We start from the raw sequence: 14,735 nt of genomic DNA, 5'->3' as shown, positions 1-14,735 counted from the left end.
TTCAGCTCGCACAAAAAAATTAATCTGTCAGTAATGATTCTTAGTCCTATTGCCCAGATTCAAATCTCATACATCTCAGTCTCCAGTTAGAAGTGAAGCTCTACATAATGTTTAGTCTAAAAATAATTCACTTGTCTGAAGAAAGGTTAAGATAAATACCTTTTGATGATAGGAAAAGAGCACATCCAAAGCAAATTACAAGAAAATAGCACCAAAATCATGTTTAAAAGTGGAGCTAAAAGATATTCCAATAATTGGAAGCTTATAGGAACGTAAATCTCATTTTGGAAGGTAGTTATAAAATATCAGCTTGCTGAAATTTAAATAGTGTAAGCTTCCAGATTTGTAGGTACATTCTGAGAAGGAAACGTTGCAGGATGTAGGGGACAGGACATTAAACTGATGATTCTGTATTAGTTTATTCTACAGACTTCATTCTGACACCAAAAGAAAGACGTTTTTTGCAGTCTACAGCTTAATAGTAAGCTCATAAATTGGAATTTTAAAATGAAATTTTACTTTTTCATCCTGGCAGGAAGAGTCTACCCACTAACACTAAGATTTCCTTTATACATGAAAATCTCTTATTCCCGAGTAACACGCTGAGTTCTGGAAAATTCTTTTCAGAAAGATTAAAATATCCTCTCTAACATCCATCTATAAAGCAGTTTTCTCACCTGGCTCGCAAGAGAGAGGATGAATGCCCAGTCTTCCTGCCACTGTTCCTCTCGCAATGAGAAATGTAAACCAAAGCTTTGGGAATACCACGATTCCCACTCTTTCCAGCGTGTGTAGAACCTAAAATGTTAGAGAGAGAGGGAGAGAGAAGAGTGGTGAAAACAAAAACATTTACTCAAGCACCATACACCTGACAGCAATATCCAGCCCTTGGAATTCTTTGTCCCAACTCTGCATAGGAGGAGGAAGAAAGAGAGCAAATATCAGGAAAACTGGATTTTACAGTAATTTTTTTTTTTCCCTCAAATCTGCAGGAGACTCCATTTGATAATCCTGATTTAAGAGACCCCTTGGGATGGCAATGCCTACAGCAAATACACTGTAATAATGCAAGTTCCTAACAGCCTCCTGGCAAGTTTAATATTTCTTGTAATAGGTTTCTTGAAGCCTTATTTAGGTGTATTTATTTTTCAGTGTTGAAATACAGGGAACAAAACCAAGACATTCCCTTTCACGTAAGGGGAGTTGCTCGTTCTTCTCACACAAACAATACAGATATTCTCTATTGTTGATTATACCACGAGCCAATTAACTATTAAGTACTTGCCTATCAACTTCAAATAGATGTGGTTAAGAGGCAGAATCTGTTTTGTATCAGTTTTTGGAGCAAATTTCACATTATATGGAATAGTTACAAAGCAGTGTGGACAAAAAAAATATAGAAAGTGAGATTGATCTGATTTATGCTCAAAGTTTTAAACTCTTTTTCAGTGTTGAAATACAGGGAACAAAACCAAGACATTCCCTTTCACGTAAGGGGAGTTGCTCGTTCTTCTCACACAAACAATACAGATATTCTCTATTGTTGATTATACCACGAGCCAATTAACTATTAAGTACTTGCCTATCAACTTCAAATAGATGTGGTTAAGAGGCAGAATCTGTTTTGTATCAGTTTTTGGAGCAAATTTCACATTATATGGAATAGTTACAAAGCAGTGTGGACAAAAAAAAAATATAGAAAGTGAGATTAAAACTTTGAGCATAAATCGGATCAAAGTCACAGAATTTCTACTTTTCTGTTTATATTAAAAATTACCAATTTTGTACACTAGTTTAGTCCTAGCATTTTATCTTTCTTAACCAATTACAAAGAGAAAGGACCCACACATTAAAAAGCAGATGGTGGCTTTTTAAAATTGTAACCTTGGTCCAATGACTGCACTACAGCAAGGGCACAGCTTCACGTCAGGAACTCAGCTTTAGCGAAGGGTGCACTAAGCCAGCTTTTAAACAATGGCCTTTACTGGGAATACAAAGAAACCATTCTGAAGTTCAGCTTATTAAAAAAGTCATTGAAATGAACTCTTTTTCAGTGTTGAAATACAGGGAACAAAACCAAGACATTCCCTTTCACGTAAGGGGAGTTGCTCGTTCTTCTCACACAAACAATACAGATATTCTCTATTGTTGATTATACCACGAGCCAATTAACTATTAAGTACTTGCCTATCAACTTCAAATAGATGTGGTTAAGAGGCAGAATCTGTTTTGTATCAGTTTTTGGAGCAAATTTCACATTATATGGAATAGTTACAAAGCAGTGTGGACAAAAAAAATATAGAAAGTGAGATTGATCTGATTTATGCTCAAAGTTTTAAACTCACAGAATTTCTACTTTTCTGTTTATATTAAAAATTACCAATTTTGTACACTAGTTTAGTCCTAGCATTTTATCTTTCTTAACCAATTACAAAGAGAAGTGACCTACACATTTAAAAGCAGATGGTGGCTTTTTAAAATTGTAACCTTGGTCCAACAACCACGCTACGGCAAGGGCACAGCTTCACGTCAGGAACTCAGCTTTAGCGAAGGGTGTGCTAAGCCAGCTTTTAAACAATGGCCTTTACTGGGAATACAAAGAAACCATTCTGAAGTTCAGCTTATTAAAAAAGTCATTGAAATGAACTCATTTAATTACAATCTGAGAAAATTAACAGACAGTGAGTGCGTGGGGAGAAACCTTTCCTTGCATTTTCAGTAAAGATATAATCATCCTAAAATCTTGATGTATTTAATGGCCATCACCAACCAGGCTGGTTTTCACAATTACAGCTAAAAATCTTTGCATAGATTAAAAGACCTATTGCTAAGACATTCTGATAGGTCTCTGTGCTCACTCACAGCAATCTACCCAAAGGGAATCTTCTAGATCTAGCTAAGTTCCAGTTTCTATCCAAATACATCAACTGCTTCCATCTTTGCAGCTGGTAAGATATTTTGCCTGTTTTCCCCCAGAAATCTCCAACTGAACACCTTGTGCTAAATGAATTAATTGCTAGGACTCCTGAAAGAAGTTTAATCAGAATTTACTTAACAAAAAAAGAGAAGAAGTAAAAATAAACTACCCCACAAACAGCCCAATGGGGATGTGTTTTCCTAAAGAAGTTTCTTCTCTTCGCCAGCCCCAGACACAGTTATCTGTAGGCACTCACTGGAGGCTCTCTCCACAGCCTTGTAGACAGAAGTCAAGGCTTAGGGCTTTGATCTCTTTTAAAACAAACTTTTCAGTTTAACACAAAAGGACTGAACGCATTAAAAATAAAATCTGAAAGTCCACTTACAGCATATGCCTGTTCTCCACCGAGAGCTAGCGGTGGAATACAAAAAGGGACAAATCAGAACACTTTAGAGTAAGCTAAAAGAGTGCAGTCATTTAAAAGGTGAGTGAGTGGAAAATTGTCCACAGGCCAGAGCCTCTGGGAACTTCACTGCGGAGCTTGTTCCGAGTCCCAGACACTAGACTGTCTCTAGAAAATAGGTTCTTCTTTGTTCAGCATCTAAACAAACATAGCAAAATGAGGCCGAATGAGTTACATCAATGTTCTGTGTCTGAGTACAAAAATACCTGGTTTAAGTGTCTTTGCGAAGGCTTTGAAGAACAATTCCATGAGATAAAAGTTTAAGCACAATGTTGCTGAGAGTCGTGACTGCATTTAAAGAGCCTGTTCCTTCAGCAACAATCATTAAAGCCAGTGACAACATCACTTCCCAACTGCTACATGTCCCAGCCCACAAAATTAAGTGTACCTTCCCACATGGAATCTATGCAGCAAGTATAGGATGTACAGGATGATCAATTTACACCTGAACTGAACTAAAAGACTTCTCACACCCTCAGTCTGGATTTTTTTTGAAAGGAATTAGGCCTCAAGTCTGCTCTAGGATCACTACTAACATGTCAGTTGATTCTTCAAGAATTTCCACCATAGACAGACCAGTCCCTACTAAGGATGTAGCTCTGTAGAGGCTGGTACCAGAACCTGTACTAGTTCTTAGCAATTAAGATTATCCAGGCTGAAGGTAAGAAACTGGACTCAAAAAACTATAAAGGAACATGAATCAGTTAAAAAAAACCCCTGTGCTTCCAGTAAGGATGAAGATTAAGTGAATTCAAAGTAAAATGCAAATTCTGCCTAGAACACAAACTAAAAAGCTTAACCAGATTTAACACACTCCAAATAACGAGTGTTATGTTAGAAACAACAATCATTCAGCAACAGTTAACACTAACATTTTGAAAGATGGGTTTAAACCTCAGTAGTTTGCAGCGTGTTTTTGGATACCACGCTTGTTTTCGTTACCATAAAGAACCAAACCTGATCTATCATAAATTTCTGTTCTGGCCTCCGGGGAACTGCCTGCGATGCCAGGGACATTCCTGCCTGGTCAAGACGCACGCTCCATTATAAACAGCTCCGGAGCCGCGACAGACCCAGACGGAGACAGGTTCTCGGAAGAATCGTTACTGAAGCACCACTTGATTGAATCCTGCTCTGGGAATGCTAATTTTGGGGTGTCGTCACACGCTGGGGTCCAACTGGAAGAATTTTTCCTCTAAGCACAGTACGGGACTAAAGAAGGTTGCCAGCGTAAAACAACAAAAGTTGTTTTGCAGAACGATGAATTAATTCTACGGCCAAATGACAGCACTAGTTAAATGTCACCACTCTGCTTTACTGCCATGATTTTAGGAGACAGAAGAGGAACAAAAAGAGCAACACCGAATAAAGCTGTAACTAAGCAGATGGAATGAAAATACTGAAAAGTTTATGGAAGAATAAAAGGCTATCTTCTATTAACAATCTTCTGTGAAGCTTCCACCAGCAGCAGCGAGGCACAGCTTCGCATGATTTACATTGGGAGTAAACTCCAGTCTCAGCTGTGGTTAGCACACTCTTGACAAGCACGAAGCATAAAGTATTTTACTCTGGTTTAAATGCTATTTGCTGAATATCACGGACTATCACCGAGTTCAGAACGTCCAAGTTTCCAGTGCTCCCATTTAAAATATGTTAGATCTACATTTCTACACGAATCACACTGCAACTCCACATTTTGAGGCACATAATCCACAGAAAATTGGGGAGAGGAAGCTGTGGGTGTGGTTTTTTTATTTAATTCTATGTTAGATGTAAAGCTATCTTTAAAACCAAAGTTACCAATGTGAGCAGTCGTGTAAACTGTCGTGCAGAGCCTTCCGCAGCACGGAATCCTTGTCGTAAATGCCCCAGGTGGCCTGCAGCACTGAGTCCAGCAGGCAGTCCCCCGCCGTCCGGTTCCACAGCGCGTACAGCCTGCTGTCCAAGCGCGTGCCCAGCTCCAGCGACCAGTTAATAATGGGAGACTCCTCTTCCAGCTCTGCAACACGACCAGAACCTCTTTTAACAACTTGATTTCAAGCCTCAGAGAATCTGAACAGCAAACTAGTGGCATCATCTCAACAATTTACTCGTTTACATGAATAAAACTAAGTTTTCCTTCACGCTACAAAAAACAGGTAAACTACAGAAGCTAAACGCATTCCTTGGGCAAAATACTGTCAAGAAAAGATGACAAATACCCCACAAAACCAAACCACAGCCTTAAACAAAGCATCACATCATTTGAGGACTGTTTTGTTCAGTTTTCATTAAAGAGCTTGTGAATTAAAACTGTAAAGCTTTAAAAATCCTTACAATTCAAAAATGTATTACAAACATGATTTCTACACTCCATTCTCTCTCTGCTTCACAAATAGATGGTAAATGTTAAAATAATTACAGGGTGAAGATTAAGTTGAAAGCATCAAATCTATATTTAAAACAAAATGAGGCAACAAAGCCACAAATATACACACACTTTTTAAAGAAAGAAAAATAGAAATATTCCCTAATGAAAAGCATGGAGAGATTGTAGCCATTTCTCAGAGCATTTACCTTTCTGAACATCTCTATCAAGTACTTCATCAAATAACTTTTCTTGGACTGTGGGTGGTAAGTCTTCAATATCTGGAAAAATAGAAAGCAAATACAAAACTCACTTAAAGTTACTGTAAAAGAGATGTGTTACCAGCTGATGCTCAGGACTCACGCAACAGCTTTTGCCCTATCACCCCTAACGTCTCCTCTCAAAAGCTGCTATTATTTTTGGATGTGTCATTTGTGAGCACGGGCTCCATAGAGCACACACCTATCTCACACTGACAGTCATACCTTTTACGCAGAAAGGATCATCACAGGGTAAAAATGGATTTCTCTGAAGGAGAAAGTGAAGTAGAGAAGCACTTTGAAGTAAAAAACAACAAAAAAGGGAGTATTTTCAACCCTGTTTCTATCCTAAGTGGTAGTTTTCCACCCACCTGAATGGCTTCTCCTGCCCGGTCTCCCCCAATGGACAGCTACAGTTTGCCAAGAGACTTGTTCTCGTACAGAACACTCACTTTCTTAGTAGTTTTATGCAGACTTCAACAAAATAGTTCAAGGAAACTCTGCTAGCTTTAGCAAAATTGTTAAACAAGGGAGTAAATCAAATAGTTAAACACAAACACCTAGTATCCCTTCAAGCAGTCTAGGGGATATCTAAGTGGTATTTCAAAGGTAGAAAGATCTCTCTTAATTCCAGCGCTGGATCTGCCAGACCTGCTGCAATGCAGCTTTCCTTAGAATACACAACTTTTCTTCCATTTCCTCATGTCTAAAGAGGACAACAGATGTTCATTTCACAGGAACAATGTATGAGTTTAGGTGTGCAAAATACTGAGTATTAATAAGCAAATTCAACTAAGATCTGACCTCAGCTATTAAAACTTAATAAATAAAACCTATACAGACGCTCCACCATACAATGTATGAGTTTAGGTGTGCAAAATACTAAGTATTAATAAGCAAATTCAACTAGATCTGACCTCAGCTATTAAAGCTTAATAAATAAAACCTATACAGATGCTCCACCACAATCAGAAAGTCAAAGTATACATCCAAACCAAGCAATGCACAACTAGGTGACAAAAAAAAAAAAAAGAAAAAAACTAAAACAAGAAAAAAGAAAGTCAAAGTATACATCCAAACCAAGCAATTTGCAACAACAACAACAACAACAACAAAGACCTTCTTCCATCAGTAATAAGAATGTTGTAGCTACCTGCAGGTAACGTAAATGTTACAAGGTCAGTCAGAAAATAGCAAGCAAAGTCTCCCTTTCGTTGATGAAGAGATGCAGCAATTTCACGACGAATTTGTTCTGTGACCTCCGGACACACCATGGCAGGAATGCACTTGGCTGCATGTTGTGATACCTGTAACGTAACACAGTTACTGCTCTCAGTGCTATTTCTCCTTAATACAAAGACTCAGGAGCAATAACCACTAGTGGACAGTATTTTGTTAGCAGAGAACAACAGAGTATAAACATTGGTACCCTGAAAGATTAAATGTTTAGTGACTCTCAATGAATTAACGTCTCATTTGTCATGTAGCTGATAACATAGAGCTGGTTAAAAACCTCTTTAAATCAAAGAATTGAATTAACAGGTGAGCAATTCCAGTAGGAAAGGGAAAGGAAAAATAAAATAGGTAAGAGCTAGATAACAATAGGACACATACCTCAAATCTTATGCATGAGCCCAGTCTACATTTAACAAAGAACTTCATTACCACAGCACAAGACAGTTTCCTACAAAGAATGTTCCCAAAAACTATTAAGCTAAGATACTTAAATCTCTCCAGATTCTAATCATCACTGGCAGCAGGAACTCATTCAATGATACAGGGTAAGCGACACAGGGATGACACTGAATATATATTGAAAAAAAACCACATTTAAAGCCACATTTTCACTAGTTAACATCGCAGCAAAGTAAAGTATCACTGTGGCTCAAACACTACTGAACATTTTTAGAAATGATATATGGAGTAAGTATGCCTAGAAACTGAAACAAAACCCAACAGAGAAGTCTGTAAGGCAGTATTTCAGCAAATTAACTTGTTTTTAAATGTGTAACTCCATCCACCCAGACAGCTGTATGTAGGCAGCACAAAACTACCGGTATTAGCCATATATAAATATATACTCATCTAAAGGCTTTAACTACATTTGTCTTGCTCCATCTACTGTTTTTAATTACTCAGCCCTACACATTCCATCATCCTTACATGCTTCTCAGGCTGCTACTCTTCCCCGAAACACGAGCTTGAAGAATTGCATTAAGCATCAACAGAGGGAAGGATGCACAGTAAAAAATTGGCTCTGATCAGGTGAGGAACCAGAAGCCCGAGATGAAGAAAACAGACAAAAGGAGGTAACAGAATTACTTGTGGGCCTGGTAAGAGGGCAGAGATGGAGAAGTGCAAAGACAGAGGAGGGCCATGCAAAAATATACAAGAAAACAGAACATGCAAGACCAAGTAGAGCACAGAGAGGAACCAACCAGTCTATAAAATGGGCAAAGACTGGAAAAAAATGTAGTAATTTTGCAAAGCAAGACATTTGCCTTTCTCTAGAAGAGAAGCTCCCACAAAAAACAGGGAAGAAACACCAGGTAGACTTATTCATTAACAAAACTCAGAAAAAACTACGCTGTCATTGATCTCAGTGCTTTGCTTTTAGTGCATTTCCTCTCCCCCACCCAAAGCACAGGAAGCCTCACAATAGCTCACTTCCAGGTCAGAACCTGTGCCAAGACCGCTCATTAATGAGAAAACTGAATGTCCTCAAGACCATGACATAAGGAACAGTCTGAAAGTGAGCTCGCCTCTTCAGGAGAAACATCAGCAAAGGCACAAAGCAGCAGTTTGTGTATTCCAACAATATTAGCCTCTATCTTTTTAGCAAATAAAGTTACATGTCACTGGCTGCAAACAAGGGCGCCGTTACGTAAAGTTCCTATTCAAACTGTGCAAGGGCCAAAGTAACTCACCTCCGTGAGCAAAATTGCCAGCATGTCTTGTCTCTGGAAGCGTATGGCCAGATGGACCAGCGTGTACCCAACGTCGAAAGCAGAGGGGCGGTTCAGCAGGCGCACTTCATCCGCGGTGAGCTGGCGGGCAATATCTCCTCCCGAGGACTTGTAAGCTTCAACAGCAGCTAAATCACCTTCTACCACTCCTGAAGGGAAAAAACAAAAGAAAATACACAATTCATTTTAGCTAGTGAATGAGCCACGCTGCATCAAACCACCTTATTTAACAGTTTCTCTCTATCTATTCTGAGACGCAGCTAAATCACCTTCTACCACTCCTGAAGAGAAAAAAACAAAAACAAAATACACAATTCATTTTAACTAGTGAATGAGCCACGCTGGATCAAACTGCCTATTTAACAGTTTCTCTATCTATTCTGAAATAGACCTACCATACAAAGATCAACTGAATACTAAGGATCTTACAAACTTTTATTCCCTTTTTTTTAAACAGAAGACTACAAAACATTTACACTTACCTCACCCTCTAGACTATTCCACTATCCAAACTAGTTAGAAGATGGAGCAGATGAAAAGCCTGCTCTGAAGTGGCGCTGAGGACGCCTGATGAAATACCTGCCACAACAGACTCACTACATTTCATTTGATCAGCAGCACTGGAGTCGGCAGACATTGAGTACAAAGATTAGTTTGATTATTGTATCTTCCCTTGTAACTTATCCTGAAAACAAACTACTGGATCTAAGTGGGAGATCCATTAAAAGGTTTTTGGAATTAAAGTTTGGGGACTTTCTTCCCCCCAAATATGGTTTAAAACAGTGTTGGAAGAGGGTACAGAGCAGTTTCTCTTCAGTTCCCCATCTCTGCTACTGACTGAACTTACAGTTATCATTCAGGGCACCCTATTAAAACTGAACTAAAGAGATATTACACACAGATGCTGCATCACCTTTGTGTTGCTTAATTTCCTAAAGCAAGATGGGTCAGGGGACACGACCCTAATGTCTTCTGGAGTCCCTGGGAATCTCTAACTTCTGCACCGTGCTTCGTTTCAAGGCTATTCATGCTGACTGCATTCTTTAGCTGCAATTATCAGAATATACTATCAACAAGGTGTGGTGGTGTTATCTTTAACAACATGAATTCCAGTGTAAGACTTCCTAAATTTAGAAATTCCTTCAATTATAAAGATGCTATTTTTAGATCTATCCTTCGTAAGAGAACTGTGTAATGCTGAGTCAAAGAAACGGAAAAGTCATCTTAAAGCCATCTTTAATAGGAAGTAAGTAAAAACAGAAGAGTAGGAGGGCAGATCAGAGAAAAAAGAAAAACCTCTCCCCTCCTTCTGCAGCTGAACCTCCTGCCAACTCCTAAGAGCCAGCAGTTGAGCAGAGGCCACGAGGCTGGAGACTCAAGTCCTTCTTTCACTCAATTTGCTTCCCAAGACTCAAAGATCGATCAGCAGGGGAAAGAGATGAATGGCACTCACTCCTATTCAGGGCCAAGATGCAAACACCAGACAAAAAAAAAAAATTCCAACCTACACTCACTCCTATTCAGGGCCAAGATGCAAAATTTCCAACCTAAAACCAAACAAATCCTCCCCCCCAACAATAAAACCTCTAACAACAAACGGAACTGCCTTCTACAGAGCAGCACAGCAACTGCTAGGTCACTGGTTAATCCAGGATTTGGGAAAGCACTCTTAGCTCGGCCAGAAAGTCTATCGTTTTCAATACTGAGATTACACAGAAGAAATGCAGAGGGAAAACGGATTATCAGTGCAAGACCTTTCTCTACAAAGTTATCAGTTCTGCTTAGGAAGCCTCTACAGATAAAAGTCAGATTATTCATTTCAACAGTGGTGTACAGCGGAGAAGTTCCAGAATACAAACCCAACTGCAAGTTTCAGTCGCACAACATCTACCCATCCACCAAGGACTCAAAAGTCTTAACAGGCCAGGGCAGGATGAGAACAACACAGAATGACAATTTCTTGGTTTTCTAATGCATGTTTCTGGTCTGCCTATACAGACTAGGCCTTATTTAAAAAATGGAGAGTGGAAATGTCTTTTGAGTACAGGGTTGGCAATACTTTATCTAGAAGCACAGAACAGTGATGGTGTGCTAAATGACACGTCAAACCAGCACGGCTACAGCACACAGAGGGACAGTGATGTGACCATGTGCATGCATCATATCTGGTCATCCCCTATTCCTTAATCCAAAGAGGCAACTGACTATTTATAGGTGAGAGGGAAGGGAAGGGAAAAAAAAAAGCATCAGGAAATTCTTAGACCAAGTTCAGGCAAATTCACTTCTGGATGCACTGACTGTTTTGTAACTGAGTCTCAAGAGATAAACATGACACACAAAATCAAACCATACAGAGCTTATTCTGCTTAACTTTTTTGCACAGAGCCCATCACAAATTTATTTCCTTATGAAAAGCTTCTTCCTGCAAACCTGCTGCATGTCTGATGTCCAGTACTGACCTGCACTGAAATACTGTGACCCAAGTACCCAGAGCATCACTACTCTGTGGTCACTACAACCTCTCTGACCCCTTGTAGCCACAGCAAGAAAAGTCCAAATTTCTCTTTACTCCTTCTACCAAATATCAACTCTGTTTTAGCTGCTTCAAAAGAACAAGGAAAATTCCTGCCAGCTCATCAGGTGCCAGCCTGCACACAGCACCAGTACAATCCAGCAAACACTGAGCAAAAATATAGTAATAACCAGCAGATTGCCAGAAATCTGAACCAGAAAACACAAGTCTTGCCTCAAAACTATGGGCTAAAAACTTGCCTACAGACAACATTCATAAGAACTGTCTACAATTCCTAAATTCACTATCAGCACTCCAAAAGGAGGTCTCAATGTGCTTTTATTGACAATAGGAGGCACATCTCTACAATGGCTTTGATTTCCGTCAGATGAATGAGAGCCTCCGATTCATTAAGTCTATTTAAATAAAGCTTAACAAAACACTATTTACAAGAAATATTACAGAAATATTTACTGATGTTCTAATTCACTGCATTTCACAACACACAAGTGCCTGATTACTTACAGCAGCAGCCTTTGAGCCGTGTTCCGATGCTGCGCCGTGCCAGTTGGATCGCTCCCCGCTGACACCCCCTGCATTCCCCAGACTGCCAAAATGTCACAAGAAGAGTGGCATTTGCCTGAAGATTGTTCATGCAGCACCCAGGAGTGCCCCAGCAGCCAGACCTCTCGCCAGGGCAAAGCTCTGACTAGTTATAAGAGCCACAAGGATGCCAACAGATCCTTATTTAAAAAGGCTAAATTTAAAAAAAAAAAATCATCACCCAATAATAACTATTCGTACCAGCTTAACCTTGCATCCTTATTTAAAAAGGCTAAATTTAAAAAAATATTCATCACCCAATAATAACTATTTGTACCATCTTAACCTTGCTTTTTTCCTGCTACAACCATCTTTATTAGGTATCAGACACCACCTTACCTTCGCTCATATTAAATAAGCCCATAATTAGCCTAGCTGCTAAAACCAAATTACTTCAGCTAAGGTGCTATTAAATTTATTCTTTAGGACGTGTAAATATTTATAGGGGTTAGTGCAGTTAAGTAAATTTGGAAAATATGCAAGAGATTACAAGCATATCTAGGAAACTCAATCCTGTTTGCCCAAACCACACAGTCCCAATGGCTTCCGAACAGCCGGATGTAAACCTTTCCAGGGAAAACACTGCAGCAGCAGCCGCTGTTCCCTTCACTATCTTTCTGGTAGCTCTGGAGGGCACTGGCTGCCACAACTTGTAAATGAAACGGGGAAATTCTCTCAAATAGAGCGATGCAGTTCTGCTGTTTGTTTTTTTTTTTTTTACAGGGGCAGCAGAGAGGCTGGGGGAGACAGAACTTGAGTTAAAGGTTCCTCAATTTCCCAGCTGAACTTCTGGGAAGGCAAACGAGGAATTTTAGAGCAGCAAAAAGCAGCAGGGCAGTCAGCCAGCAGTGACTGATTCTGCAGAAGGCTCCTGACTCTTAAAAACTGTAAAAGCATCACTGTACAAGAGGCACATGGGCAGCCCTGCATAAACTACAGGGCAGGCATTCTAACTCTTGGAAAAGGCTGAACAGGATTAAGCTGAAATAAACAAGCCAAACCCAAAGAGAATTAATTTCAATCCTATACCTGCTAAAATAAATACAACATTTTTGCTAAATTAATGGAAGAGTGTGAAGATGGCTCTGTTTAGATAAGTTATCTAAAAAATAACTCAAAGATTAGAGATGTCTTTGATTCAAGGAGGTAACACATCATTTATGGCAGCAGTGCTACCACATTTGAGTAGATTCTTCATCTTAAGGGTGTCATTGTGCCTCCTACATGGCATGTTTGTAGTTGACTTCACTGTTCCTTGAGCCGCTTGGTAACAGAAGGCAAATTTCTCAAACAACCAAATCATACATTTAAAAAGTCAGAAGTGGAGACTGATCCCTCTGTAGCATACACCAGATCAGAAACACATGCTGCTTCTCTTCTGCTACAGGTGGTCTACGTGATAAATGCTCCACTGACCCATCTACAGACTGAGCCCCAGATTGGTTGAAGTGCCAAGGGGACCTTCCAGCAAGCAAAGGGCTGATTCTATGATCAATTGACCCATTAAAGCCTAATTCTGACACTTGTTAAAAATCTTACTGCTCCTCTAGCCACTGAGGAGCAGTGGCTGGACCACGTGAGCTGTAGCATCCTCTGGAGCTGAGCACTCACCCACTTCCATCTATTCATCAGGTGGCCACAAATAAAGTTTTATTATCAATAAAGAATTTTGAGCACCAAAAACATTCAGTCTGAGAAGAATTTCTCCTCTCCAAAGGAAGAACTCCTTCACATGCAAATATGACACATCAATTAACACAAAAGAGAGGGATTATCTGAAAATCCTTTATGGGCCTGTAACCACACCCTTCTGTTCATGCTCCTCTTTCTTCATTTCCAGGACCTCCCTTGGTAGAATTAGCACACACTCAACAGCAAGTCACTCTCTAGGGAATGACAGCTCGAGACAGAACGTTCTGCATACTACATTTTTTTAAAGTCAGCTTAAAAATAAGCAAATAACTTCCAAGAAGACATCTACCTTAAACCTGAAGCCACCCTACACATGAGAATATGACTATCACCTCTTCTTTTTCCCCCCACGCAAACAGCTCTTGCCCCCACATACAGTCCAGGTAGTATGTATCTAACATATCATTACAAGACAAAGCAGCACACATGAAAGAAGAACTGTTGAAGGATGTCCTTATCCCCTGTCAGAGCTATCACACCCCTTGTTGCATTAAAGACCCATCAGTCACTTGCAGGGTTGCACCCAGAAAGAAGGCTGGACAGTGGAAAATCACAAATGGTATTCAAGATAACCATCAGTGCTTCCAAGGCAAATTTAAATAACTATTTTTAACTTGATCATTTAATCAATTATTTTTTAGCATAAAATATCACTCAGCATTTGGGGTTGGGGGTTGGAATAAGAGGGTCTTTAAGATCCCTTCCAACCCAAACCATTCTATTATTTAACAAAAAGCAGTCAAGAGACCAAAATAAAAGTGTGTTTCAGGAGGTATGATTTTCTACCAAGGAGTAAGGCGTGCAGAGTTTTACCTACTCTGAAAGATACACACACACACACACACAAATGTAAAGTAGTTACGATAGAATATATGTATAGGACACAGATGACAATACAACAAGGTTTCTCATCCAGATGAAAGCTGTACACCTACATCATTGTTACCTGGCCCAGCAGACAAGTCTGCCCAGGCC

The 14,735-nt window shown here is 39.6% G+C and overlaps 1 protein-coding gene across 2 annotated transcripts in view; it reads right to left on the bottom strand.

Moving 5' to 3' along the window:
* Positions 1-14,735, bottom strand: part of ZRANB1 (zinc finger, RAN-binding domain containing 1) — a 62,073-nt gene that overhangs the window by 7,811 nt on the left and 39,527 nt on the right. For both annotated transcript variants that reach the window (XM_014945319.1, XM_014945318.1), the window contains exons 4-8: positions 8,915-9,102; positions 7,141-7,294; positions 5,937-6,008; positions 5,181-5,379; positions 678-798 (exon numbers count right to left, since the gene is read on the bottom strand). In XM_014945319.1, the coding sequence (XP_014800805.1) occupies positions 678-798; positions 5,181-5,379; positions 5,937-6,008; positions 7,141-7,294; positions 8,915-9,102 (734 nt within the window). The remainder of the gene's footprint in view (positions 1-677; positions 799-5,180; positions 5,380-5,936; positions 6,009-7,140; positions 7,295-8,914; positions 9,103-14,735) is intronic.

The sequence above is a fragment of the Calidris pugnax genome, unplaced genomic scaffold (genome assembly GCF_001431845.1).
Source record: "Calidris pugnax isolate Ruff unplaced genomic scaffold, ASM143184v1 scaffold89, whole genome shotgun sequence".
Classification (NCBI taxonomy): Eukaryota; Metazoa; Chordata; class Aves; order Charadriiformes; family Scolopacidae; genus Calidris; species Calidris pugnax.
Note: the sequence above shows the minus strand (reverse complement) of the source record. Positions and strands in the feature narration are given on the sequence as shown.